This window comes from Populus euphratica, unplaced genomic scaffold (genome assembly GCF_000495115.2).
Source record: "Populus euphratica unplaced genomic scaffold, PopEup_1.0 scaffold95.1, whole genome shotgun sequence".
Taxonomy (NCBI): Eukaryota; Viridiplantae; Streptophyta; class Magnoliopsida; order Malpighiales; family Salicaceae; genus Populus; species Populus euphratica.
In genome coordinates, this window is record NW_011499885.1 from 871,160 (window position 1) to 898,023 (window position 26,864).

General features: G+C 32.9%; 2 protein-coding genes and 1 long non-coding RNA gene across 4 annotated transcripts; 2 read left to right on the top strand and 1 right to left on the bottom strand.

The window, feature by feature from the left end:
• Positions 1–5,021: 5,021 nt before the first annotated feature.
• LOC105130176 (uncharacterized) lies at positions 5,022–23,180 on the top strand. 2 transcript variants are annotated; one of them, XR_843198.1, is made up of 3 exons: positions 5,022–5,033; positions 22,223–22,293; positions 22,783–23,180. It is a non-coding gene; the product is annotated as an uncharacterized LOC105130176 (long non-coding RNA). The 2 variants fall into 2 exon arrangements; XR_843199.1 differs by lacking the exon at positions 5,022–5,033 and adding an exon at positions 21,416–21,478.
• Positions 6,227–7,211, top strand: LOC105130178 (protein NDR1-like). Its single transcript, XM_011032553.1, has one exon. The coding sequence runs from the start codon at positions 6,375–6,377 to the stop codon at positions 7,005–7,007; it is 633 nt and encodes a 210-aa protein (XP_011030855.1). The 5' UTR covers positions 6,227–6,374; the 3' UTR covers positions 7,008–7,211.
• On the bottom strand, positions 11,107–16,386 carry LOC105130177 (putative multidrug resistance protein). The gene is made up of 7 exons (XM_011032552.1): positions 16,236–16,386; positions 15,729–15,916; positions 14,755–15,212; positions 14,126–14,660; positions 13,379–13,798; positions 11,841–13,222; positions 11,107–11,680 (listed from the first exon to the last, which is right to left on the bottom strand). The coding sequence occupies exons 1-7, from the start codon at positions 16,384–16,386 to the stop codon at positions 11,305–11,307; spliced, it is 3,510 nt and encodes a 1,169-aa protein (XP_011030854.1). The 3' UTR covers positions 11,107–11,304.
• Positions 23,181–26,864: the final 3,684 nt, after the last annotated feature.

Sequence of the window (26,864 nt, forward strand, 5' to 3'; positions counted from 1 at the left end):
TGTACAAAAATCATCTAACTTTATTTTCCTTTAAAACAAGATGTTTTCCCATTGAAAATAAAATGTTTGCGTAGAGAAAAGTTACACAATTTAATCATGGGTTATCAAATAATAACTTTTTTTTAACCAAAAACCTACAACCTAGGCTTCGGTGCAAGCCGAGAGATCATTTATGGCTAAAGCATAAAACCTATTTATTTTAAAACCTTTCTTTCTAAAAGTTTGGTGGTAGATTTAATTTTAACTTTTTAAAACTTTTATATATAAATTATACAAAAAAATTATAATTTTTTAATGCTTGATTATGAATTTTAGATTTGTAAATACATGTATATCAAGAATTTTTAAAGATAAATTTTTTATTTACCCAGAATTTATTTTAAATATGTTAATATTTCATGTTAAATTTTTTTATTAAGGAATAATTTTCAATAAATTTTTCACTAAAAAAAAATAATATGTCTCATATTTAATATAGTTTTATATATGTTCATTAAATATGTCTTAACAACAAATTATAACCAATAGATGATTCCTGACAATTTCCACTTGTTCTTTAAATATGTTACTGCTCGCCAGTGTTCTTGTAAAATTTGAATGCATCAAATACGTTTAGTGAGTGCAATAAAAACTCCAGTCAGCGTCAGCTTGTTTGTGGTGCTTTGGTTCAAGAATATTGTCGGCTTGGCATGTGACGCCAAGCCCGGGCTCGGCTTGGCATAAGGTCGTTTCAGATTCCCTGGGACGTAAGGTCTGCTGAATTATATTATGGACTGATTTTGGTCCAAATCCAAGAAGAACATGGGCTTCATGCTGGGCTCGTTGCTTCATTATTGGATTTCCATCTAAGAGTTTGCTAGTCCAATGGACTTTCAACCGGCCCAATTTCATATTTGATACAGGAACCTGGATCCTAATACCCCACCATGGATCAATAGCCTGGATGATGGGCTTGAGGGCCCGTTAGTAAAATGGCATATAAACATATTTCATCATATTCAATTTGATCATTCATTGCAAAGTTATATATATATATATCCTCACTTTCATGATATTCTTTTTTCTTTTTTTTTTTAATTATTGTTGGAGTAGTTTGTTCATTGTTCTGGATTAGGTTTATTAGTTGCGAACATAGAAATTTAATTTATGCATTTACAACCTAAATGTTGCATTACTCTAACCTTAATCAAGTGAAATCTTATAGGGTTAATTTTAATTATTTAATTTAATAATTTGTAAAAGTAATTAAATTGCAATTTTTATTAATAATAGCATCATTGAAAACAAACAAAAAAAAATAACATTATATTAATAATAATAATATTTTAAAATATTTAACCCTATCATAATGTTAGTGATGGAATAAGAAAAGTAAAATGGAGAAGGGTGGTGATGGCTATAATAGTTGGAGTAATATATTGGAAAAAATATCATCACCACCATCACTAATAATAATGACATTTATAATTATTGAAATGATGATAGTAACATAAATAATTTATATATATTGAATAAAAATAATACACACACATTAAAACATTACCAGAAATTCGTTTAATACCAACGGCATTATCGACAGAATATTTTTGTCAGTAATTTTCAATCATAATTACTGATGGCAAATTTTTCATCTGTAATTTTGTTGATATATATCGGTTGGACTACTTCGGTTGGTATATATTGATAGAATCATAAATAGAATATTCAGAATTTTTTAAAAAAAAAAAGATGGTTCATTGACATGGAAGTTTTTGCGGGTGATTTTACCAATGGAATCATTGAGGGATTTAAACCAGCAGCTCCGTATAGTAATGTGACTGATTCACTATTTGAATTGCTAACTGAATCATCAAGGGATTCAAACTGAAATCTCCGCACAGTGACGTAACCAATTCACCGTCAGAATGGGTGACAAAATCACTGACAAAAGTAGTCCGTTGGTGACTTCATCAACAAAAGTTAATATATGACCACTCTACCGACCCTCTCCTCCCCTATTTCTCCTTCTTTTTTTCCATCCCAACTCTCTCATACTGCAAACAACCAGCCCCTCCCCCCTGCCTAAAAAAAAATCTCCATCTTCTTAACACAAGTCATATTTCTTTAAGTTTTGTGGACATAACATTCGTGTTCTGATTTATTAACGGATTTTACCAGTTTTTATAAGTAATTCTATCTTTTTAAATTTTAACATTTAAATGTTAATTTGTTTTTTTTAGTATATATATTTTGTTAGTATATGTACATGTTTTATTGTTATTTCTTAAACGAACTTATAGTATATCAATGCATAATTTTGTACTTGTTATAGTTGTTTTAGACTTTGTAAAATTATATTTGTTTCTAAATTGTTGAAACTTTATTGAATTACCGAATTACATGTTTTATTTTGAAATAATTAATAGGTTGTTTAACAGGTCCATTTTAATTTTTATCAATGGTATTGCGGAGTTGTAATTTTTATAAATTTATATGTATTAATTTGTATGAACATTGATAATTGATAATGAATATTTAACATTTATGAGATGTTGTAATTAGTTTGTTGGATAATCTTGAGGTAAACCAATATTTTTACAATTCAAATTTATTACCTAACATAGTTAATTATTACATGTTGTCATCATAATTTTATAGAGGTTCAATAGAAGTCATGGATATATCGAGATTCATCCCAAAGATTACAGATGATAGATTATTGTAACAGGGTTCAGAGTTTTGTTAATTTCACAACATCTATTCCCAGAAATTTTACTAAATGCGATATTTGGTGTACATGCAAAAAGTGTCAAAATAAAAAGGTGTTGGTATGCACATGGAGAAGTATTTGTTCATAATAAGAGCATGGAAGAAAGGATGGTTAGATCAACTTCTAATGCTATCAACTTGCATAAAGCAGAAAATGACAACACTAATCCTTACAGGAATATGGTTATAGATGCAATAAGAATGAATCAAGGTAATGTTAATCAATTTCCAATCATAGAAGAAGAAGCTAATAGAGATGTAGTTAGGTTTTTTGATTTGTTGAAAAATTCTGATGAACTATTATAGGATGGCTACACGAACCATAGTAAATTATCAGCCGTAGCATTGGTATTCACCATCAAGTTAGATCATGAGTTAAGTGAGGCCTAATATGATAAAATTATTGAATGGGCGAGAAGCAGTTTACCTGAAAGGAACAAGTTGAAAGAGAACTTTTATGCTGTGAAGTCTATAATGAAACCCCTCAGTTTAGGATATTAGAAAATTGACATATGCCCTAACTTCTGCATGTTATATTACCTTGAAAATGTTGAGCTGACAAAGCACATGACATGTGAACGTTTCCATTACAAACCCCGACCTGACATGGAAAAGACTCTAGTGGTATATAAAACACTTAGATACTTCTCAATCATACCTAAACTGCAGAGGTTATTAATGTCACTAAGAATTGCTGAGCACATGACATGGCACCAATCACATGATGCGGTTGATGGAGTGATGACGCATCCTTTTGACGACAAAGCATGGAAATATTTTAACAGTATGCATCCTTACTTTTCAGCTGAATCAAGAAATATACATCTTAGGTTGTATACAAACAAATTTAACTCATTCGGGTTAATTACTACTTCTTATTCTTGTTGTCTAGTCATACTTATGGTTTATAACTTGCCATCAGGAATGTGTATGAGGCCGGAGTTCATGCTTTTATCTATTGTCATACCTAGTCCAAGCAGCCTGGGGTCGAATATAGATGTTTGTCTTCTACCGTTGATTGATGAGTTGGCTTAGTTGTGGTTCTTTAGAGCTTTGACTTATGATATATCAAGGAAACAGAATCTTGTTATGAGGGTGGCTTTGATATGGATTATTAATTATTTTTTAGCTTATGTAATGCTTTTTGGATGGAGTATGCATGGAAAACTAGCATGTCTATACTGCATGGAAAACAACAAGGCATTCACTCTAACAAACAGAGGTCAACTTCTTTTTTTGACTGTCACCATCATTTCTTGTCACCGAATCACAGATACAGAAAGAACATAAAAGATTTCTTTGTTGGTAGAGTCGAAAAAGATGTTGCATCCCTACGTCTTTTTGGTGAAAAATTGCATGATGTTATATCAGAATACGGTGACATTATGTTTGGTTTTCAATCAGATAAACAGAAGTTTCCTGGTTTTGGTTTGATCCATAATTAGGTAAAGCAAAGTATTTTTTGGAAGCGTTCTTATTGGAAGACCAATCTGCATTACCATTATGTTAATTTGTAATGAATATTATTTGACTTTAATAGTTAATTTAATAAAAAATTTATTTGCATAATTGGTTTTTTTACTATTAATTTATATAATTTTATATTATTTATTCTAAATAACTTTTTTTAAAATATTTAAAAATACTCACTGAGAGATTTACCGACGGAGTGTATCCGTCGGCATTTAAGGGAAATGCCAATCATACCGATGAATTTACAGATGGAGTGTTTCCGTTGGCCTTTCACAATAGCTTAGTGCAAATGCTACAATCACCGATAAATTTATAAACGGATAAATTTTGTCGGTATTTCACACACTCACCGATAAATTCATTGAGAGATTTAGTCTTCGGCATTTAACTGGGAGCTGAAAAATATTTACTGGATATGCCATTATCACTAACGAAATAAATCTATTGGTATATTTCAAGCAAGAAATTTTTTTGCGTGCAATTTTTATATGTAAAATCATCGGTAATTTTTTTTATAAATTGACTTAGCCATGGAATTAGATATTACCAACAAAAATAAAGCCGATGGAAGTATTTTGTCGGGGATGTCATTGACAAAAAATTATTGACAAACTCTGAATTACATACCAACAAAATACTTTTATCGATAAAATTATGAAATCTTGTAGAGAAATAACATGTCTTATTTTTATTCCCACGTCCTTTGGTTAAAATGAAACTGTATTCAATGTTAATTCAATTTTTTATCATCAAACAACACTTAAAAAAAAGAGTTAGAAATCTAGCTTAAAATAGAACATATAAGGAAAAAGGTGGCATCACGAAATATATACCGTTCCCTCTCTCTCTCTCTCTCTCTCTCTCACACACACACACACACTTATTTATTTCATTATTAATCTCCTAAAAACTATACAACTTAAGCATTGAGAAGGCTTCATCGATTGCTCACCTCCAATCTAACTTTGTGGGTCAAGATACATCAATTTTCAAGTCTAATCTATTTTAAGCTCTCGTTCATAACCAACAAGACACGTGGATAGCACATCATTTTGAAGATATTGATCCATTTTGAAAAATAATGGTCAAATACTATGATTTTCTTGATATATATTGGATACCATATAAAATCCACTTTAGCTGTCCAATAACATCAAGTTTACTCTTTCTGAAATTAAAATTGCTAAGAAATTTATAAAATCATGGAAGAACATTCCTAAACCATTGATGACTCACTTCTTAGGACATTAATAAATATTTTAACCATTATAAAATATGATGATTATCGTATAACATATTATTGAAATAATAAATATTATTGGAAGATTTAAGTCATTGGTAATGAACATGGATGAAAATTTCTCGGTGTTGTTCATGATTAACTCATTACCGGTCATTTCTAAGTGATAGATAATACTAAAAAGAATAAATTGAATGCGCATGAACTATATAATATACTTATTTAGAAGATAATAAGAATTGAGAATCAAGAAACTCATTTTATTTATTTTAGAAGTAATAAGAAGTATTGGAAATAGTAAACATAAATCACCTGTGATAAATAATTTTTCCATCAAAGTTTGCAATAAAAAGTGTAAAATTAATGGGTGTATTTACGTGGAAAATATAAATGATTTTAAAAATATTGTCTAACACGTAAGGCATAGTTTGAAAAAAAAACATAAACTTATTATTTTTATATATTTTGAATTAAATTTAAATTATATTTTTTATAATACTTATAGATTTATTGATATTTCAACTTTTTAAATTCATGTAAACTAATATTAAAAATAAATTTTAAAAAATAAAAATATATTATTTAAAAAATATTATAAAAATAACAGGTAACTGTGATTGATCACAGGTGAAGAGCAGCAACAATCTACTCACCTCCATTTCTCTCACCAACCTTAGATCCCATTGGCCAGAATTTATAACCAAAACACCTGCATGTACATTTATCACATCTCTTAACAAACAAAGGTAGCAACAGCGTGCTTTTTGTCCCCCACCTCTTCTTTATGAAACGAGAGAGAAACAAAGACCACAAGGTCCCTAACTTCAATTATTCTCTCCCAAAAACAAACTCTCTCCCTTCTTGATCTCCTCCATCATAGCCCTTTTACGGTTCACCGGAAAACCACCTCATAATGCCTAATTCCGGTGGTGGTGGTGGTGGTTGCGGTAGGTGCTGTTGTAACTTCATATTCACTTTAGGGCTAACAGCTCTTTTTATGTGGCTCAGCTTGCGTACTTCATCACCCAGTTGTCTACTTAGCAAATTTTACCTTCCTCTTGACCAAACCTCAAACTCCTCAAACCTTACATCCCTTGAGTTTGAACTCAGACTTAAAAACACCAACAAAGACAAGGGCGTTTACTATGATCCAATAAATGTCACATTTTACACTCCAAATAGGTCCCACTTTATTGGGAATTTCACTATAACAAAGTTTTATCAGGGGCATAAAAAGACTGCTAGAAAGAATGGTACCATATCAAATATTGACCGGGATGTGGTTTCCCAGGCAGCTCCGGCAAATGGGTTGACGGCGTTTTTCCGGGTGGATTTGGTTACTTCAGTGAGGTACAAGATTCTTATGTTCAGGACTAAGAGGTATAAGATAAGGGTGGGGGCTAATGTGGAAGTCAATGGTACCATTATTAAAGTCAACCACAAAGACATAAAGCTCAAGTCTAATGCAGATAAGATTACGAGCTATTGTGGGCAAATGGGATTTTTTTTTGCTAACCTTTTGGTTTTAGGTTTGCTTATTTTTTGATGAATTTAAATGGCATTGTTTCTTGTAGTATGCCCGAATTTTGGTATGTTTGACTTTTGGGATGATTTTCTTGGTGGTATCTTTATTTTCTGGAAAATTCTTGTTCTTTTTACTAACAGATTTTATCTGAAGTTTATACATGGAAGTTACGATATATATATTTTCTTCTTTTAGAGAATTGAAATTGCTTTGACCATTTTGTGATGGATTTTCTGTTGATGTATAGATGTTCAATTAATTTATTGAAGTATTCAAATTTCGTTTCTGGTGGAAATATTACTGGTTTGTTCTGCTGCCGGATGCAAAGGAGAGCTAATAAATGGCACCACCAGTTTTCTTCCAGAATGGTCATTTTTTTTTTAATGAGTTGATTGACTGAGTGTATGCTTTAACTTGTGGACTGAAGTCCCCTTCAAATTGAATGTTAAGGTGATGATTGTACGAGAGGGATTTTTCAGAGTAGAACGAAGGTCTGCAATTTGCTAAGCTTGATTGATCTTTAATTTTCTATTTAAGACAATTTGGTTTGCTTTCCCGGAATACAAGTTTTTTAGACAACCTGCTCTTTGTTGGAAAGAACATCGGCTACCCAGAAATGATGGCTGCTTCTATTTCTAAATAGAGCATTCAGGTTTATGAACTCGGACGCCCTTTCTATTCTGGAAATGTTGAGCTCAAGTCACCTTTTAGCTTCACCAAAACCAAGTGTTATTACTGCCTTTTCACCAAACTGTTGGATACTCAACTTCGGCAAAGCTTTGGCAGCCCCATTCTCAGTATTCTCTTCCACTAAAATCCATTTCATTTGGAGAAATCGTCACCTGACTGAGTCGTAGTTGTGGGAGTTCTGAGAGAGTGTTACTCTTGAGTAGTAGTGGAGTTTTGCCCTCATTTTCTTGCTCTTTTAAGCAATGAAATGGTAATTTTGGAAAGAGACAAGAGTTGTGTTTCTTGCATTGGATTCCCCTAAGCTTCATTAGAGATAAGATGTGGAAATTAATACTTTGATTTTTCAACAAAAGATGCTAGCTTTTGGACAATACGGTGATGAAAAGGAGAAAAGGTCTTAACAAGCAAGGAGCCAGGAATTTATGAAGATGTTTGGCAACAGAAAGCGCAATCTAAAGTAAAAGCACGGAAATTCTGTGCATGGCTCGCCGCCTGGTAAAACATGAGAGCAATGAACATTTCAACAACTGGACTGTTTTTTTTTATTTTTGAAGTGTTTTTTTTTTAAATTAATTTTTCTATTTGTTTTAAATTAATATATTTTTTACTATTTTCAAATTATTTTGATGTATTAGTATAAAAAATAGATTTTAAAAACTAAAAAACTATTATTTTAATATATTTTCAAACAAATATAATTTAAAAAATAACTATTAATACAATCTTAAACACTCTTTATTCTCTTATGATTACTGATTACAGTGAACCTTGCGAAATGTTACCTGTATTTATTAGCAAGAACAGGACACTGGGACAGTGCTTTGTGTTTAACAAAGAGGCGTTTCTGTTCTAAGAAGGCCACACGTCAGAGAAGAGTAAACTTGTGCAACTGGTTTTCAAAGTGTTTGGAAGTGATGAGTGATTGTTTTTAAAACATTTTTTATTTAAAAATATATTAAAATAAAAATAATTAATTTGATTTTAAAAAATAAAAAAATAATTTTTTAAAATATTTTTAAAACACAAAAACAACAATATTTAACTTGAAATTTGCTTTCAACTCCAAAATTTTTATTAATTAAAATAAAAAGAGGATGCCCGATGGTTAGGGGTATGCTTCTTTTTTATAATAATAATAAGGTTTCATAATTATAAGAAATCTTGAGGTAGATTATCCGATAATACTCATGTTTTTTCAAACGTTTTTTAATTAAAAATACATTAAATAATATTTTTATAAAAAAATTTACATTAACATATTCAAATTATAAAAAAAAATACTTGGAAAAAATCAATTTAATATTAAAAAAACATTTTAAAAAGAAATTAAACCGGATTACAAAACACATCCGGATTGCTTTAGTTATTGTGCTAACAAACATGGCTTAAAAAACATGATCAAAGATGCGAAAACAGAGGGGAAAAAGGAAAAAGGGGTTTATGGACATTGTCACGTGACTGAGCTTCGTACCCTGAGATGTGAAAAGGAGACTTTGATCGATTGATTGATTGAAGAAAGCAAGGAATTCAGGATGAGATGTTGTTTCCTAGGGTTCTTCCCCATGGATTAAAGGAAGATACCTCCCATTTTCCTTGCAATTTCACCAGAAAGCATCATCCTTTTCCTTGCCAGTCCCACGCGTTTGCGTTCAGGAATGGTTATGCACGAAGTTTCTGAGTCCTTGGTGGGACACTTTTTATGTATAAAGCTTGCCATGATTTTCATGTGGCTTCACTGTTCACTTCTTTTCCTTTTCAATTCAGTCAGAGTTCTTAAACCAGGTCTGTGAATCCGGCTCAAGGCTTGATTCATCAATTTTACTCAGTTATTAGATTTTGATTGGATTATTGGGTTTAATTTTAATTTTTTATATAAGTTAAAATGACTCTGTTTTAATTAAAAAAATAATTAACAGGTTATAATTGAATTTTTAACTGGGTTTTTTCAAATCAACTAATTTTTTGATTTTATTTTTTAATCCTTGTTGGGTTTCAGTTTCGGGTCAATCGAGTTTCAATTCGACCTGTTACGTCGAGTTGAGTTTTAAAATTATAATTTAGCCTATCTTTTTTTATTTATTTCTCTTTTTATTTAATTTACTCAATTTTATCATAATATTTTCTTTTTAATAATAATTCTAAATATCTTTTAATATATTAAGTTGATCGAATGATATTAAAATAAGTTTTAAATAATTTAATTTTAAATTTAAATTAAATAAAAAGTTGGAGTGAGAAGTATTTTTGTTACTTTCATTTTTTTTCTCTCATTTTCTTCTTGGATTTTTTTTAGATTTGGTTTTGGATTGTACAAGTCAAATAAATTACATAAGCTCCCCTGAGATTTAATTTTAAACCTATGCTATACAATAAGTTTAGTCAAGGGAATTTTTTTTGTCAATTTCATAAAAAATATATTTTTATTTCATTCTTATATTATTTTTAAGGGTTGAATAAATTTTTTTGGACCAATTAAAATAACCAGATCATATTAAACCAGCTTTAACACAAAGTTAGGCAAAAAAAAATGAGATAAATTAATTTTAAAATTAATTTGCTGCATTGAGTTTAATAACACTATAATACAATTCTTGTTCGTTTGATTCAGCTCACAAAGTAGAGCGAGACCGTAAACTATTACACGCAGGAGTTTCTTGGCATTGCATCTCTTTCTTTGTTCAAGGGGAAATGATTCGTATATTTAATCAATCCCTGAAATAGATCAGCTTTATTTGAAATATCCGACGATCTCTAACTATGTTTTTTGTTTTTAATTAATCCCTAAAACATATACAATATAAAATACAGAACAAATACAAGATATATTTAAATTTGTACAGAAAACTTACAAAAATTTGAAAATCGTTCTTCTGCATTATACTTTGGACTAGTAATCTTGTAAGAAAATATTTGTTCATGTAATCTTAGAGGAATTTGGATGGGAACAGAGAAGAGAACGTATTCCAGCTTTGACTCTCAAACGTAAAACCAAGTTATTTATCGAAGTAGATGGATTACTCACCCTTCAAATTCTCTGTGACAAAGATAATAATAAATTGCAACAGAATCTATTTGCTCTGTCTCGGTAAAAATCTGTACCAGCACTTGAATTCAGAGATGATTTTACCATAAAGTTTATTCTACAATATCCCATCCTACAATATTGTTTGCTGAAATGGTACCTTCCTGCAATTCATTCATTGATCATCGTGAGAATGTCATGCAAAATGCAGACTGCAATGCGGTGGAAGGGTAAAAACATTTTTAGGGCTTTATGGTCTCGTTATTTTAGGAGGGAGGGCATTGTTATTACACTTTTTAAACAAGGAATGAGACATAGCAGGGTGCCGTCATTAACAGAGACAGGGCTATGGCATTTAGCTCAAGTAGAAAACATAATTTTCTTCACGTGATTTGATGCCATTGTAATTCTCCCAAAACTAGCAATTTCATTATATATTTTTTTTTCATTTGGAAGCATGATTTCTAAGCTTGAGGAGCATGTAATGTGTTACATTTAAGTTGCAGTAATGGATTCACAGAATCTTCTTCAAAAATCATGCCAGTCCAGACTTAAAAAAGATTAGACTTTCCTCCTATGGCAGCCCAGACTCCAGATGATTCTGCTTTATCGATAAGAGGAGCTTCCGCTTTGTAGTTTTGTCAGAGAGTAGTATTCTCCACCGCTGCCTAATGCTATGAGTTCTTTGTGTGAGCCTTGTTCTACAACCTTTCCGTTCTTGATAACCGCAATGCAGTTAGATTTCTGAATTGTTGATAGCCGATGAGCAATGACTACACATGTTCTGCCAACCATCATCTTCTCAAGTGCCTCTTGAACTAAGCTCTCTGACACACTGTCAAGTGCACTGGTTGCCTCATCCAACAGCAGGATTGATGGATCCTTCAGTATCGCCCGAGCAAGTGCTATTCTTTGTTTTTGACCTCCTGATAGCTGAACTCCTCTTTCTCCACAGTAGGTATCATACCCATCTTTCATTCCACTGCAACAAGGAAGAAATCAAATCAAACACAAGAGATCTATGGCTTTCGTTTGCAGCTTCTCAAGTAAAACCAGGTAAAGAATTTTTGTATTGGTCCTGTAAACCATGACATTCACTCATATGAATATATCTGAGTACATTTGATTAAATATTTCTATACCTGATGAATTCATGTGCATTGGCAACAACTGCAGCCTTTCGTATCTCAGATTCTCTTGCATTCTCTTTTCCATAGGCAATATTTTCGCGGATAGTGCCAGCAAACAGTGTTGGTTCTTGACTGACTAGTGCAATATGAGATCTCAGCATTCTCAAATTGTAGCTCTTTATGTCCTGTCTGTCAATAAAAACTGCTCCTTTCAAGGGATCGTAAAACCTCTCAATAAGTCCAATGACAGTAGATTTTCCAGAACCACTTGGCCCTACCAGTGCCATTGTCTTCCCTGCATCAATTTTGAGGTTCAAGCCTTTGAAGATCATTTGATCTGGTCTTGTTGGATAAGCAAAGTAGACATTGTTGAACTCCACTTGGCCATTTAACTTTCTCCTGATGTTCGAAGCATCAAATGAGTTGAATGGATCAATCTCACTTTTCCTATCGAGAATTGCAAATATTGTTCGAATGGCATTGCCTCCTTTGGATATATCATTAGTCATGCTTCCAGCTTCTGCAATGACATAAGCAGTGAAAAGCAGTATCAAAAATGCTTGGAAAAGGCGCTCTGGGGTTATTAACCCTTCCGTCAGGAGCCTCCCACCATACCAGTATGTTAGTGTGATAAAAGCCGTGTTAAAAAACTGGGAGGAAAACAGGCCAAGACCTGACAGCCATGAGTGCTTAACACTCTCTTCTTTAGGACCTCTCAAGGTGGCTTTGAAAAGCTCCAACATTCTCTTCTCAGAAGAGAATGCAGCTATAGTTCTGTGGTTAATAACAGCTTCACTTGCTAGTTGGCTTCCTTCCATTTGTGCCTTTTGTGCTTTCCCGGCCATATTTTTCATCAAAACACTCCTCAAATAAAAACTTCCAATAACTAATGGTTGCACAGCTATCATAACAAGGGTTAGCCTCCATGTTAGAACAAGTCCTGTTGAATAAGCAAAGACGGAACCAAAGAATGTTTGTACCAGCAATGACATCCGATCCCCAACAAGGGAGCGAACCATGCTGGCTTCAGTGGCTAGCCTTGCACAAATTGCTGCACTTGTATTCTCATCATCATCAAACCACCCTATCTCAAAAGTCATCAGCTTTGCTAGTAGTTTCTCGCGTACTCTTTTCGTCAACCTCTCTCCCATAACTGCAAAATTATAATGTTGGAGGAGGCTGGTTATGAAGTTGAGAGCACCAATAAATAAAAAAACCAAGGCCAATATGTTGGATTTATGTTTGATAGCAGATTTGTCACTGCCGAAGTAGTTTGACATAAGTGATCCCGCACAGTAAGCATTAATAGGTTGAACCGCTTCGGCACCTATTGCAGCCAAGCATCCAGTCAAGCCTCGTCCCCATTCAGGTGCATTCATTTTCAGCAGACGCCACTGAGAAGGTGCCGGATAATTTAATTTGTTTAAGTCGTCTTCGAAACTTTCATCATCGGGATCATAGATTGAGTATGAATAAGGTGTGCCGATAGACAATGCTGGGCTAAAGGGGCTTAACACTGGGGTGCTTGGAGTGCTTTTTCTCACGCTAACCGGACTGGGAGCAGGACTCATACTAAAGGAGTTCTTTCCATCATTTCTATAGATGAAGTCAGTAAAATTTTCTTTCTGTGCTGCCATCTGTTGCAACTGCACCATCCCGAAGTATTCCCCACCTCTTCCATTACTTATTTGCATTAACTGTTCATGTGAACCTGATTCAATTACTCTCCCAGATTGTAGAACAACAATCAGGTTTGCTGTTCTGATTGTGGAGAGGCGATGCGCAATGGTGATTGTTGTCCTTCCTTTCGATGCCTGATCAATTGCATCCTGAACTATTCTTTCAGACTGTGCATCCAGTGCACTGGTTGCCTCATCTAGAAGCAGGATTTTGGGGTCTCTGATCAGAGCCCTTGCTATGGCAATACGCTGCTTTTGCCCCCCAGATAATTGGAATCCAAACTGGCCAACCTGTGGAATCCATCATGAACTGTTATGTCAGACTTTGCATCTAATTCATGATGGTTTGTTTAAATCAGCTCAGGGCATTAATTGGGACCTAAAACTATATCACAAGCAATTTGCATATTTCAGAGCTTCTACTTAAATAAATTCCAAACATACAATATTGAAGTAATGCCGAGGAATTCAAGAATCACCTTGTACCGTTTATTTTTATCGCATCTCAGGCATTCTAGGAGAACTTTACATTAGCATATGTATGAAATGCTTTCGAAACAAATTCGCTAACAGTAGCAATCTAGACATAACATATTGAGTTCAGACAATTTAGCTTACTTGTGTTTCATATCCATCGGTTAACTTAGTTATGAAGTCATGTGCATTTGCATCCTTAGCGGCATTGATCACATCATCCATCAAGGCACCTTCCTTCCCAAACAATATATTCTCCTTTATAGATGTGGCAAAGAGGACTGGTTCCTGATTAACTAGACCCATTTGGGATCTCCACCATTTGAGCTGAAGCCTATTTATTTTGTGTCCATCTAAGAGAATTTGTCCTTCATTGGGCTCATAAAATCTTTGAAGCAATGAAATGACTGTAGACTTTCCGGAGCCACTGCCTCCCACAAGACCAACTGTCTTACCAGCTGGAATCCGGAGATTCAACCCTCGCAAGATTGGTGTGTCAGGTCTTGATGGATAGCTAAAATGTATGTCCTGAAAATCAATTTCTCCTCTTACATATGATAAAGCCTTCCCCTTCTTTTCTTCCAAGTCTATACTTCGTTCAATCATTTGAAAAATACGCGTAGCAGCAACTGTTGCCTCTGTGATGGATGTTAGATTTGGGAGTGCACTTAATACGCTCCTGCAAATGAAAAAAGAACTGTGATTTCCAGAATTGAGATCAGATAAACTTAGTCTGCCGCAAAGAGAAGTTAGCTTAATAAAAAAAAACTCACAGTCCTCCCATCATTATATTGATTCCTGCTACAAAGATAGAACCACCCTTTTCTCCCTTTTCAGTCACCAAATAAGTGCCAGCCCAAGCTTGAAATGCCCAACTTACATAAACCATTCCCATGCTTCCCATCATCAATCCCTTTGCGAATCCTTGCTTTATTCCTAATTCTATCGTCTTTTGAAGTGCACGGCTGAACCGGTCCAGTGTTTGATTCTCCGCCACATATGAGTATACAGTTCTTATTGAAGAAATGGCTTGTTCCGCAATCCCACCAGCAACTCCATAAGCTTCAATCATCTTCATTGTCACGTCCATCATGAGCTTCCCAAATACAAGTCCCGGGGCAATAAACATCAATGCAAAAGGAAGAGCTGCCAGTGTAAACTTCCACGATAGTATGAAGGAAAACACAAGGCAGAAGAAGAAGCATGACATTTGTGCAAGGCAGTCAGGTATCTGCAAGCAACAACAATCCATTTTTATAACTTCAATCACAGCATGGATGTTAACAAAACAGTTCTACTCTGAGTTCTTGTATTTATCTGCTAACGGCATAATTAAATTTGTACTCATTCTATGCTTGAAGGAGGATGCTCAAGTTGTGGGCAAACATTTTATCATTTTCCAGCAGATTTGCATACACCAGACAGATTCCAAGCCAACAAGCAAGATATTGGAGAAATGACCTATACAGTGCTTTGGAGCAGAAGTGCTATTCATGGAATCTTAGTAGCTCCATGATTATAGATATGCATTTACTTGGTCGGATCACTCTGCTGATCTAACATGAAATCTTAAGTTGATAGGCATAATGAATCATTTGGTTGGAATGTTTTCAGTCAGGTTCTGATAATATATTTACAGGAATTTCAATCTGTACCAAAGAGATACTCTTAGTTGTGTTTTTTAAGTTCTCAACACCCAGGTTTATCTGAAACAGAACAAAGCAAATGAAAGAAACTGAAATCGAACCTTCTCACATATTGCTACTTGGATAGCACTGGCATCATTGGAGATGGTGTTGACAACTTTATAGGTTGTGGAAGAACCAGCATCTTGAGTGTCAAAGAAACCAACTTCTTGTCTAAGGACCGATTTCAAATATTCCGTTCTCATCCGAGAAGTCTGTCTCTCAGCAGTTCTCGTCCAACACAATCCTTCTGTCAAAGTAAACAAAGACCCGAAAAAATGCAACAAAGGAACAGTTAAATTCCCGATTTCTATACTCATTAGCGTAGTACCAGTCAATTTTAGCAAAAACGAAGCCTGAAAGTAGTTAGATGGAGTTACTAAGAATGAAACTAACCAACAAATGCTGCAAGTCCAACAGCAATTGCAATATACAGGAGCTTGAGAGAATACTGACACGTGGAATTAACAGAAAGTTAATCGACATATCGTTCAAAGCATTTTTTGAAGTACAATGCATGAGTGTTAAATTGCTCACCTTGTTTACAGTATCAGTAGACAAAGAAATACCAGAGCTACCATAGTCATTGATGACATGGCTAAGAACATACATTGTGAGAGGGTGTCGTAACCCTTCTCCAACACTGCCCAAAACCCCAAAGAACATCAACAACTTGTCCATGCCATCAGCGTACCGAAACATGCTATCTTTACCACCCATTTTCTATGCTCCTTCTTGGAGAGTGACGAGATTTCAAAGGTATAAGACAGCTTTCACCATTACTTAACCTTCAACTTAGACAGCTCTTTGTAGGCATTGCTAAGTGCTACTAGACACGTTTAATCATATTCTAGTCCCTAATTTTTCTTATATTGTTTTCATATAATTAAACTTTTGTGAGAATGCCAGAGGCATCCAGCCATCTAGTAAATTAGCCGGCACTTGGTTCTTCATAGGGTGACCAGGGAAAGAATAATGTTGATATCCCTCATGCTATTCGTTGGTTCAGTATTTATTTCGTCTACATGCTGGCAATGTTTTTTGCCAAGAATCACTCTGTCACTATTGCTGATAATATAGACATTATAATCCAATAAATAAATAATATTCACAATATCCTTGATGTGATGATTATGATCAGGTTAGGATCTTTCTTTGCATATCCATAGTTATGTATGGTCAGTAACTCATTGTTTTCCTTTTGGCTTGGTTTTATTTGGTATCGTGTTTTGCCCATGTTTTGCCAAGAAACAAATTCTGCCTGCAGTCATCTCCTGCCAAAAAAAAGTTGAAACAAAGATACTGAAATACTTGAGATTTTCCTCCAATGATTATATAACAGATCTTTCTTTCCCTTAAACTAGTTGTTAAGTGCACTTCTTATATGAAAGAAAAAGAGAAATGTGTACATGAGATATTAGAGAGTATCATTTATCTAGGACATGGAGTACGTCAACTTAGTATGTATTCTTGGATTCTTGTTCTTATTCCCCTTAAGATTTATTGGAAAGATTTTGTAAGTGTTCATTGCATCAGACATTTAGATAAAGTCATCTTTCTCAGATTCCATTCTTGTGTTGTATAAATGACCTTTTTTCACATGTAACAATCAACCGCTTAAATTTATCTGCTGTCAAAACTTTGCCGAGGATTATGTCTCACAGTGTGCAGACTATGATCTAATTTTTGAATTTATTTATGTTTCTTTTACAGTGATCTTCTTTAATGATGAAGAATAAATTATGTTATCAGTCAGATATATAGTTTTGATGTTACTATGATGCGGGACAAAGAGAAAAATGAAGAGAAGTAAGAGAGAAGAGAAAAAGCCAAGAAGAAGAAGAAGAAAAGGAGCTGAAGAAGAGAGAGAAGCAAAGAACGACAAGGGTTGTCCCCGGTCTTCTCTCCTCAAATTACTCAGAAAACTTCCCTCATGTTTTTTTTTTTTTTCCTTATTCTTCTTGTACATGGGACATGGTGAATTGGTGATCTGTAAGTTAGAAAAAACCTACAAAGCAACTCTACTTCTGCGTTAGATTACTCTTGAGGAATCGAAGGAACATTAAACTTTGGAAAACATGTTCAGTAACAAAGATAGCACAAATCAAATTCATTGCTGTGTGTCTACGGATTACAAAAGGTGTTACCCTTTTTGTTTTTAGGGAATTAAATATTGATTCATGAAGCTTTCACTTCTAAAATCATCTTAGAAACTGCAATTGTCGTAACGGTTGTCCTGGAAGATGAAAACATCAGTAAAAACTCCTATATCACACCATTATATTCCAGCAAGAAAAAAAACACCTTGTGAAAGCTTGAATCGTTGACCTTTGTTATAACAGCTACTTCCTTTTCTATATTCTATCTACTCTGTTGGCAACGAATTTAAATCCAAACCTCTTAGCCATAGGCAATATTTTCGCGGAAAGTGCCAGCAAATGGGATCGTAAAACCTCTCGATAAGTCCAAAGATGGTATATTTTCCAGAACCACTTGGCCCACCAGTGCCACTGTCTTCCCTGCATCAATTTTGAGGTTCCAGCCTTTGAAGATCTTTCGATCTGTTCTTAATGGGTTTGCAAAGAAGTCATTGTTGAGCTCCACTTAGCCATTTAACCTTCTCCTGATGTCCAATGTACCCCACAAGTTAATTGGCTCAATCTCGCTTTTCCTTATCTGGGATTGCAAACACTGATCCAATGGCATTCCCTCCTTTCGATAAATCATTGGTCATACTTCCACCTTCTGCAATGACATAAGCAGTGAAGAGCAGTATCAAAAACGCTTGGAAAAGTTGCTCTGGGGATATTAACCTCTGTGTTAAAAAATTGTGGGCTAAACAGGCCAGAGTGTCTACAACTCTCCTCTTTGGGACCTCTCAAGGTAGCTCTGAAAAGCCCCAACATTCTCCTCTGAGAAGAGAATGCTGTTATGGTTCTATGGTTGATAACAGCTTCACTTGGCAATTGACTTCCTTCCTTTTGTGCTTTTTGTGCCTTTCCTGCCATACTTTTCATTAAAACACTCTTTGAGTAATAGCTCACAACAACTAATGGCTGCACTGCAATCAACTCAAGGGCTAGCCTCCATGTAAGAATAAGACTTAATGTGTAAGCACAGATAGATCCGAAGAATGCTTGAATCAGCAATGGCATGCGGTCCCCAGCATGGGATCCAACCATGTTGGCTTCAGTGGCTAACCTTGCACAAATTGTTGCACTCGTGTTCTCATCATCATCAAACCACCCTATTTCAAAACTCATAAGCTTTGCTAGTAGTTTCTCACGTGCTTTTCTTGTCAACTTTTCTCCCATAACTGCAAAATTGTAGTGCTGAAGGAGACTGGTGGTGAAATCTAGGGCACCAATGCCTAAGAAAACTAGGGACAGTGTTGGATTTTTGCCATTTTCTTAAGAATGACACATCTGAGTTTCTATTAGAATTTTTTTCCATCAATATTTTCATAAAATTCTTTTGAAATGAATTCATTAAATAATTTTTTATTAAACAAAGACAACTTACTTGACTTTAATATCCATCTGGTAACTTAGTTATGAAGTCATGAGTATTTGCATCGTTAGCAGCATTTACTACATCATCCATCAAGGCGCCTTCCTTCCCAAACAATATATTCTGAGATTGTTGCAAAGAGGACTGGTTCCTGATTAACTAGACCCATTTGTGAGCTCCACCATTTGAGCTGGAGCCTATTTACTTGGTGTCCATCCAAGAGAATTTGTCCCTTATTGGGGTCATAAAATCTTTGAATTAATGAAATGACTGTGGACTTTCCGGAGCCACTGTCTCCCACAAGACCAACTGTCTTACCAGCTGGAATCCCGAGATTCAACCCTTGCAAGATTGGAGTGTCAGGTCTTGATGGATAGCTAAAAGGTATGTCCTGAAAATCAATTTCTCCTCTTACATATGATAAAGCGTTCCCCCTCTTATCTTTCGAGTCTATGCTAGGAGTTCGATCAATCATTTGAAAAATACGAGTTGAAGCACCCATTGCCTCTGTGATGGAAGTTAGATTTGGGAGAGCACTTAAAACACAAGTGCAATTGCAGAATAAAAACTATGATCCCTTGAACTCAAACTACATCAGATAGAATGCTGCAAAGCAATATTCAAAAATAGGGATAAAAACTCGTAGTTTTTTTTTGGAAATTTATAGCTCTAATTCTTTCAAAAATACTAGAGGATGTCGTGATAGCATAACAAATTAAAAACTGATTCTCTCTAATATGCCCCTCTATGATAAATATCAAGAGAAAAAGGTCCAATCTTGTACTTGAGTTGAGGAAAACATTGGGGTGAAAGAAGCTTTATAAGTGCATCAGCTAATAGATCTTTAGAAGAAAAATAAACCACATAAAGGGTATCATTTTGAACTTGATCCTGAATCAAGTGAAAATTTATTGCAACATGCTTCATTTGTCTTCATTCTTTAAAAGGAAGTCTTAAAAAAAGGCGTTGTTTGTATCAAGTTGCTTTAAGGACCAGCCATGGCTCACAACTATAATAATAACAATTCAAATAGTTATTAGTTTTACAATTGGACTGCATATGTGATGGTTGTTTATTCTAAGGTGTTGGTGGAAGCTTTTTGCAACCAAACGAGCCTTGAATTTATCGATAAAACCATCAGATTTTTATTTAGTTCTAAAAATCTATTTATATTCAACTAAATTATGACTTGCATTTGGGGAATAGCTCCTATATGCCATTCTTTACTAAGGTATCATACTCTTCAAACATGGCTTTATGCCATTTATGATCTTTAAGAGTTTGGATCAGGTGGTTGGTTCAAAATTATTACCTTTGGTTAGTTAAGTGTGTGGATTTATTTTGGTGATATGTTTGCATATATTTTAAATAGGCTATATATGTTAACTAAAAATGACAACAAAAATGATAACTTTATCTGCTTTACTGGCATGTGCATTACTTGTGTAAGGAAGAAAAAAAATAAATACAACAATTGCCTATTTGAGCATCAACCTAGATACCCAACTTTTTGTCTATGTTTGGGTTAACCTAAATAATCATGCCTTAGAGCATCTCCAATGGAAAATGCTATATTGAAGAGCCAAATGAAAAAAATAGCTTTTTGAATAGTATAAATATAGCTTTTTGAATTATGTACATTCCAATGGTAAAAAGCTATTTGGAAAAACCATTTATATTTTAATATTTTTCATGTTAAATTAATTTTAATATAATTATATAACTATTTTAGATATTTTATATATAATATAATTATGATCTTATTAATTATATAATTAATATGAATAATTTATAAAGTAATATAAAATTAATGAAGTAATATGAAAGTTAAAAAATATAATTTAAAATTAAATTTAAAATTTATTTATATGAATATTTTTAATTTTAAGTTTTATATGTTATTGTTAAAAATTTAAAATTAATGTTAATTTTAATTTTGTAGTTTTCATACATGCGAATTAATAATAAGCATTACCTCCTACTTGTTCTAACATAACAATTTGACCATTTTTTGGAACTAAAATTGTAATGTTTTGAAAAATAATAAGGAATAGGAAAAGGCAACAAAGCCCTTGAAGGCTTAGAAGTGAGTAAAATGAATAAGGGGTATTGTGGTAATTGAATAATAGTTGATAAATATAAATAGGAAGAAAAAGAAACAAAAAGAACAAAAAGAATAAAAAGAGGGAGTTGTGTTTTTTTTTAGAGCAAACCGTAAGAAAGAAGGGAGAAGGGAGAAGAAGAAGAGAAAAGAGGGGAAGAGAAGGGAAAGGGAAGAGATTGAGAGGAAATAACTTTAAAGGTAAGATTTAGGTTGTTAAATGTATAAATGTATTGTTTGAAATTTAAATTTATGTTTTGATAAATATTAGGGTTTTAAAAATTTGTGTTTTGGGTTAATTGATGAATTAATTTGAATGTTATAGGGTTGATTGTTGTGGGTAATTGATTAATTAATTGATTTTGAGAGATTGTTGGTAAAGATGATGATGTTGAGTTATGATTTGTGTAAATTGTGAATTTTGAGTTGGAAGTCTGGAAAGAACAGTAGGTAATCTGTGAACAATTCTGGGTTTGAGGTTGAAGATGACGAAAATTCAATTTGGTCCCTCAATTTGTGGAAATTACAGTTTAGTCCCTAAACTTTGGAAAAAATTATAATTTGACCCCTAATTGTATTTTGAGATTCTGGACAGTGTTATTATGGGGTTAAGGATGATAAATCTCAGTTTGATAATTGATTTGGAATATTTTCAGTTTGGTCCCTAAATTTTAGGAATTTACATTTTAGCCCCTAAACTTTATAAAAATTACTGTTAGGTCCCTAGTTCGTTCTGAACAGAATTAAGGATAGTTTATGGGTGAAATTTCAGTATGGTTATATATTTACAGTTTGGTCCAATTTTGGTAAAATTACATTTTGGTCCCTATTTGGATAATTATCGTTTTAGTCCCTAAACCTAGGAGAGTAAACTTAGTTTTATTTTATGCATTGGGATATTTTGTTTGAGTTGTTTTTTTGAGTATATTTCATATATTGTTGTAGGTTCTCCTAACGATCTTCAATAGGATTTTCGGGTCTTTCGTCTGACGTTCCTTTAGTTCTATATTTTCCGGGTGAGTGGGATAATCTTTGAGTATATATATTTTGCTTTGTTTTCCAAGTACTCATCTATTCTTGAAATTGCACTCGCATTCTGTCGAGCTAAATTCTATCTGATATGATATACGTTTATTTAATGATTCTGTGAATATCTATTATGCCTTGATATAGGACTTGTCAGTAACTCCATGCTAACGGAGAGTAGTTAGCCTTTGTGCACATGGTATTCTGTATACCTAGCTGATGAGAGAGGCATCAGCCTGTGACGACTGATCATCCCACAGTGGTCACCTTCGGGTGTCATCTGGTCACATTCGGGTGTCATCTGATCTTTGACATGTATTCTACTACGTTATGATAATATGTTTAGTATGTATATGTATATGTATATAAGATAAATCATCTGATAAACTATTAATATGAAAAATATCTAAAATGTATATTAAATATTATTCCCTCACTGAGTTGGTTGAACTCACCCCTCAATCTTAATATTATTTTAGGTTCTTAGTTTCTGATAGCAGTTGGACTTTGTTGAGTATTTCTGCTTCTTCAGTTTTGGGTCGGTATGCCTTGCTTATTGTTCAAGGTTGTTTTGATTCGATGTCTTAGACGCTCCACTATTACTCTGTTTTAATTAAGTTTGGATTTTGACAATGTAATGAGTATTATGAATTATTATTTTTGTATTAATTACTTATGAAGAGTTTTGAACTATCCTTTGATTTCATCAGCTTTGAATAATATACTATTTCTGAAGATTATGAAATGCTGCGTATTTTTGAATATCTTGTTCTTTTGATATGTCCGTTTTGAGGCTTAGCGTAGGTGGGGTGTCCTTTCGACACTGCTCCTGCGTTGCCGGTCATGGACCCGGGATTCGGGTCGTGACAAAAATAGAATCGATATACTAGTTTAATTGCATTTTCAAAAAGATATAATATAATTGACCTCAAATTAAAACAGACAATCAAAAATAAATTTTAAATATGTAACTCTATCTTTTTATTAATATCAACTACCATTATTAATTCCTCTCAATTTTATCAAAGATAACAACATAAATAAAAATTGTCTTCCTTAATCCATATTAAAAACATAAAATAATAAAGAAATAAAACTCATCACAAATATTAAATTAACAACAAAAGGTCTAAAAAATCAAGAGATATAAAAAATAAAATAAAAAATAAAAAAAGCTTTTAAACAAGCATACCTTTTAATTTCAGCTAATTAATACAACCGATGTTAATAATTAACCAGAGAATAATTGATTCTTGTTTTTTAAAAAAAAAACATTTGAGAGAAGGATGAGGCACAATACAAAAATTTAAAACTATAAGTTTTTTCTTCATGTATTTATAGAAGATTTCTTCTATATTTAAAAAAAAAAAATTGTTGGCCAACGGCTATAAAAATAGCCGTTGGTCAACAACTATTATTTTGGCCATTTCTACAGTTAAATGTAGAAATGGCTGTTAAGAAAACAAATAGTCATTTTGGCTATTTGTTTAGCTCTTCGGTTAGGATGTAAATAGAAGAGAAATAAATAGCAAAAAGTATTTGGCTTTTCATTTGCCTCGTCCATTGGAGCTGCTCTTACCCTCTCATTCTATTATCTTCACCAGTAGTTTCTCTCTCACAAATCCTTTTTTTTTTATCTCGTATATTTTTTATGATTTGTTGAAATATTCTCTTCAAGCACTAACTTTTATACAAGTTAGCATCATATTTTATAGCTGATAATCAATAATACAAATATGCATTATATCTTATTTAGTCGGGTACCTTTTTTCTCGACCAGCAAATATTTCTAGTTAACATATTGCTAACATTCACCAATTATTTTATCGATAACATTGCCGACACTAAATTCAATAGTGAACACCAATATTTTTACTAATTAATTTTCATGCAACTCTTAAGATAAACTAAAATGATCAAGATTTATAAATATTTAGGTTCACTAGATCAATACAAAGATTCACATCTTTTTAGCCTGAACCCTTCAAACACAATACATTTTCTTTCCATTATTTAATATATTATTGTATTCTTTTACACGTACTAACTAAAGAATAAGAGAATCCCTTATTTTACTAGGAATATTTTTTCAAAAATACTTAAGCTTAGAGACAAGATAAAAACCCATATTAAAAAACTCACGTCTTAACTTAGGATCACAGCCCATATTAAAAAACTTATATGTCTTAATATAAGATCACAGCCCATAAAAATCTCATAGAAATCTTCTATCTTTATAACAACTAAAAGTTTTAAATAACTTTTAAACTTCTAGATAAGAAAATTATTATATAATATAAAAGATAATTATTATATATATTATCTAGGATAAGTTGTGTTGTTGTTTTTTTAATGATAAAAATACCTATAATCCTCTTGTAAAAGTTTTCCTTAAATAGTAAAGATGTATTTATGATAAAAGACTATTAATCCTAATATAATGATTTATGATATGTATCCAACAAGCAAACTCAATCCTTACTTTAAAAATATGAAAGTTAGATCTAAGACGACAAAAAATGATAACTAGAGGCAAACTTTCTTAATTATGTTCAAAATAGATTTGAAGATCACCGTACAGACTCAATAAATTCTTATCTAAATGATCATGTAAGGCAATTATGCATGATTAAAGTAATGTTTGAATAAAATTTATTTATTTTTATACCAAAGTATTAAAATAAAAAAAATATTAAAAGTAATTTTATTAAAAAAAAAAAAACGCTGCGACATCTTAAAAAAAATTAAAATAGAGCTGCCCATCGATTATTTTATAACGTGCGGTAATCTAGTTGGACATTTTAAACTGTTATTTGGTGTGGACTTCTTCGGGTGGACGGTCTACTTTTAACACATGTGGTTAAAAAAGATTATTTGATTTCCAGGTCAGCACACACATCCTTTCAATAATTCTTCCAGAACAACAATGCCTCCTCTGCCTTTGTTCCATGTTATCCAGGTCAGTAACTTAGAGTAGTTTGAGAATGGGGTTTAACTCAGTGTTTTTTCTTAATTTTTTTTTTAATTTAAAATTAATAATTTTTTGTGTTTTTAGATCGATTCGAAACACTAATATTAAAAATAATTTTTTTAAAATAAAAAAATTATTTTAATATATTTATACATAAAAAACAATAGTTGCCATGCTCCTAAATACAGTTTGAATCTCATTTTCAACACGCATACGCGTATAAAAGATGGCAGTTTTTATAGATCAACAATGCATTATGAGCTTACCTCGAGAAAAAGAATAATTGTTTACTCTTTCAAATGATCTCAAAAAAAGAGTCAGTGATTGTGATGCTTTGTTGTTTCATTAGTGGAAAATAATGGCTCTGCGCTCGTCGGTGATTGCTTAATTCCGCCATTGACTAGTTGAGGGAGGTATTTACCGGCGATAAAGAGAGCGCCCGTACCGACAATTCATTCGTAAGCATTGGAGGGCTGAGAACGGCATCATACTGATTTTCTTCGAAAAAATAACTTTGTCTTGGAGTTTTCTAGAACTTCACGCTTGACGGCCAAACGACAAGCCAAAGAATTTTTTTTTTTTTTTTGCACCATCAAATTGTAATACAAATTTATAGGAATGAATAAAAAATCTGATAAATTAAGATAATACAAAGAGTATAAGAACCAAACATATGCAGAAACCCGTTTTTTATACTCTCAAATCATTTCATCCCCTGACACTTCCAGTTTTTTAACTGGGAATCAAACACAATCTGATTGTAATAAATTGTACGGGTTGTTATCGTTGCCATTCGAACTCAAGCAACTCCATAAGCAAAGGTCAGAGGTTAAGGTCTCAAGTAAAGCCCAGGTAGAGCTCGCTTAGAAAGGGCAGGTTTAAAGCCCAGTAGAAATCAAAACCCTAGAGAAGTCCAAAAATGAAAAAATACAAAAAAGAAACCGAACAGTGTTTCGGACGATGTTATGATAGTGTGAACGTAATAAGACTACTGGGTCTGTGCTTCGTTGTTAATGGAGTTTGCATTTACTGTGAATGGTTTCAGCATCAGGAGGATCAGGACGTTTGATGGGCTGCACTCCACAATTCAAGGCCGACGACTTGGAGTGCAAGTCTTTCTGGCCTGTAACAGCTCCAGCTTCCCGGCGACGCTAATTCAAGTGGGGCCGGACCCTCCCTTACTCTCTCGCTCCTAGATTTCTTCATCTGCATGTGAATAACCGGACCGAGGAAATTTTAGTTCTAATTGGTGACACCGAAATGAAGAACAAGTTAAAAACCTTGCATCTTATGAAACATGCCTATGACATTATCAATTTTGTTTGATTTTTACTGTAACAATAATTTCATGCTATCCAACCATAAATTAGTCTTTTATATTATTTTAATATATCTTTAAATAAAAAATATTTTAAAAAATAATTATTACTATATCCATAAAAATCCTATGAAATTATCGTTTTTTTTTAAGTTATCTATGATGATATTATTATTTTGTTTGATTTTCACTATAACAAGAATTGCATGTTATAAACATATATCAGTCTTTTATATTATTTTTATTTATTTTTAAATAATAAATATTTTAAA

Coding starts and splice junctions, on each gene's coding strand:
- LOC105130178 (XM_011032553.1), top strand. CDS start 6,375: ATGCCTAATTCCGGTGGTGGTGGTGGTGGTTGCGGTAGGTGCTGTTGT.
- LOC105130177 (XM_011032552.1), bottom strand. CDS start 16,386: ATGGGTGGTAAAGATAGCATGTTTCGGTACGCTGATGGCATGGACAAG. Junction 13,799..14,125: donor CCGATGGATATGAAACACAA/GTAAGCTAAATT, acceptor TGGATTCCACAG/GTTGGCCAGTTTGGATTCCA. Junction 13,223..13,378: donor TGAGTCCTGCTCCCAGTCCG/GTTAGCGTGAGA, acceptor GCACCTTCTCAG/TGGCGTCTGCTGAAAATGAA.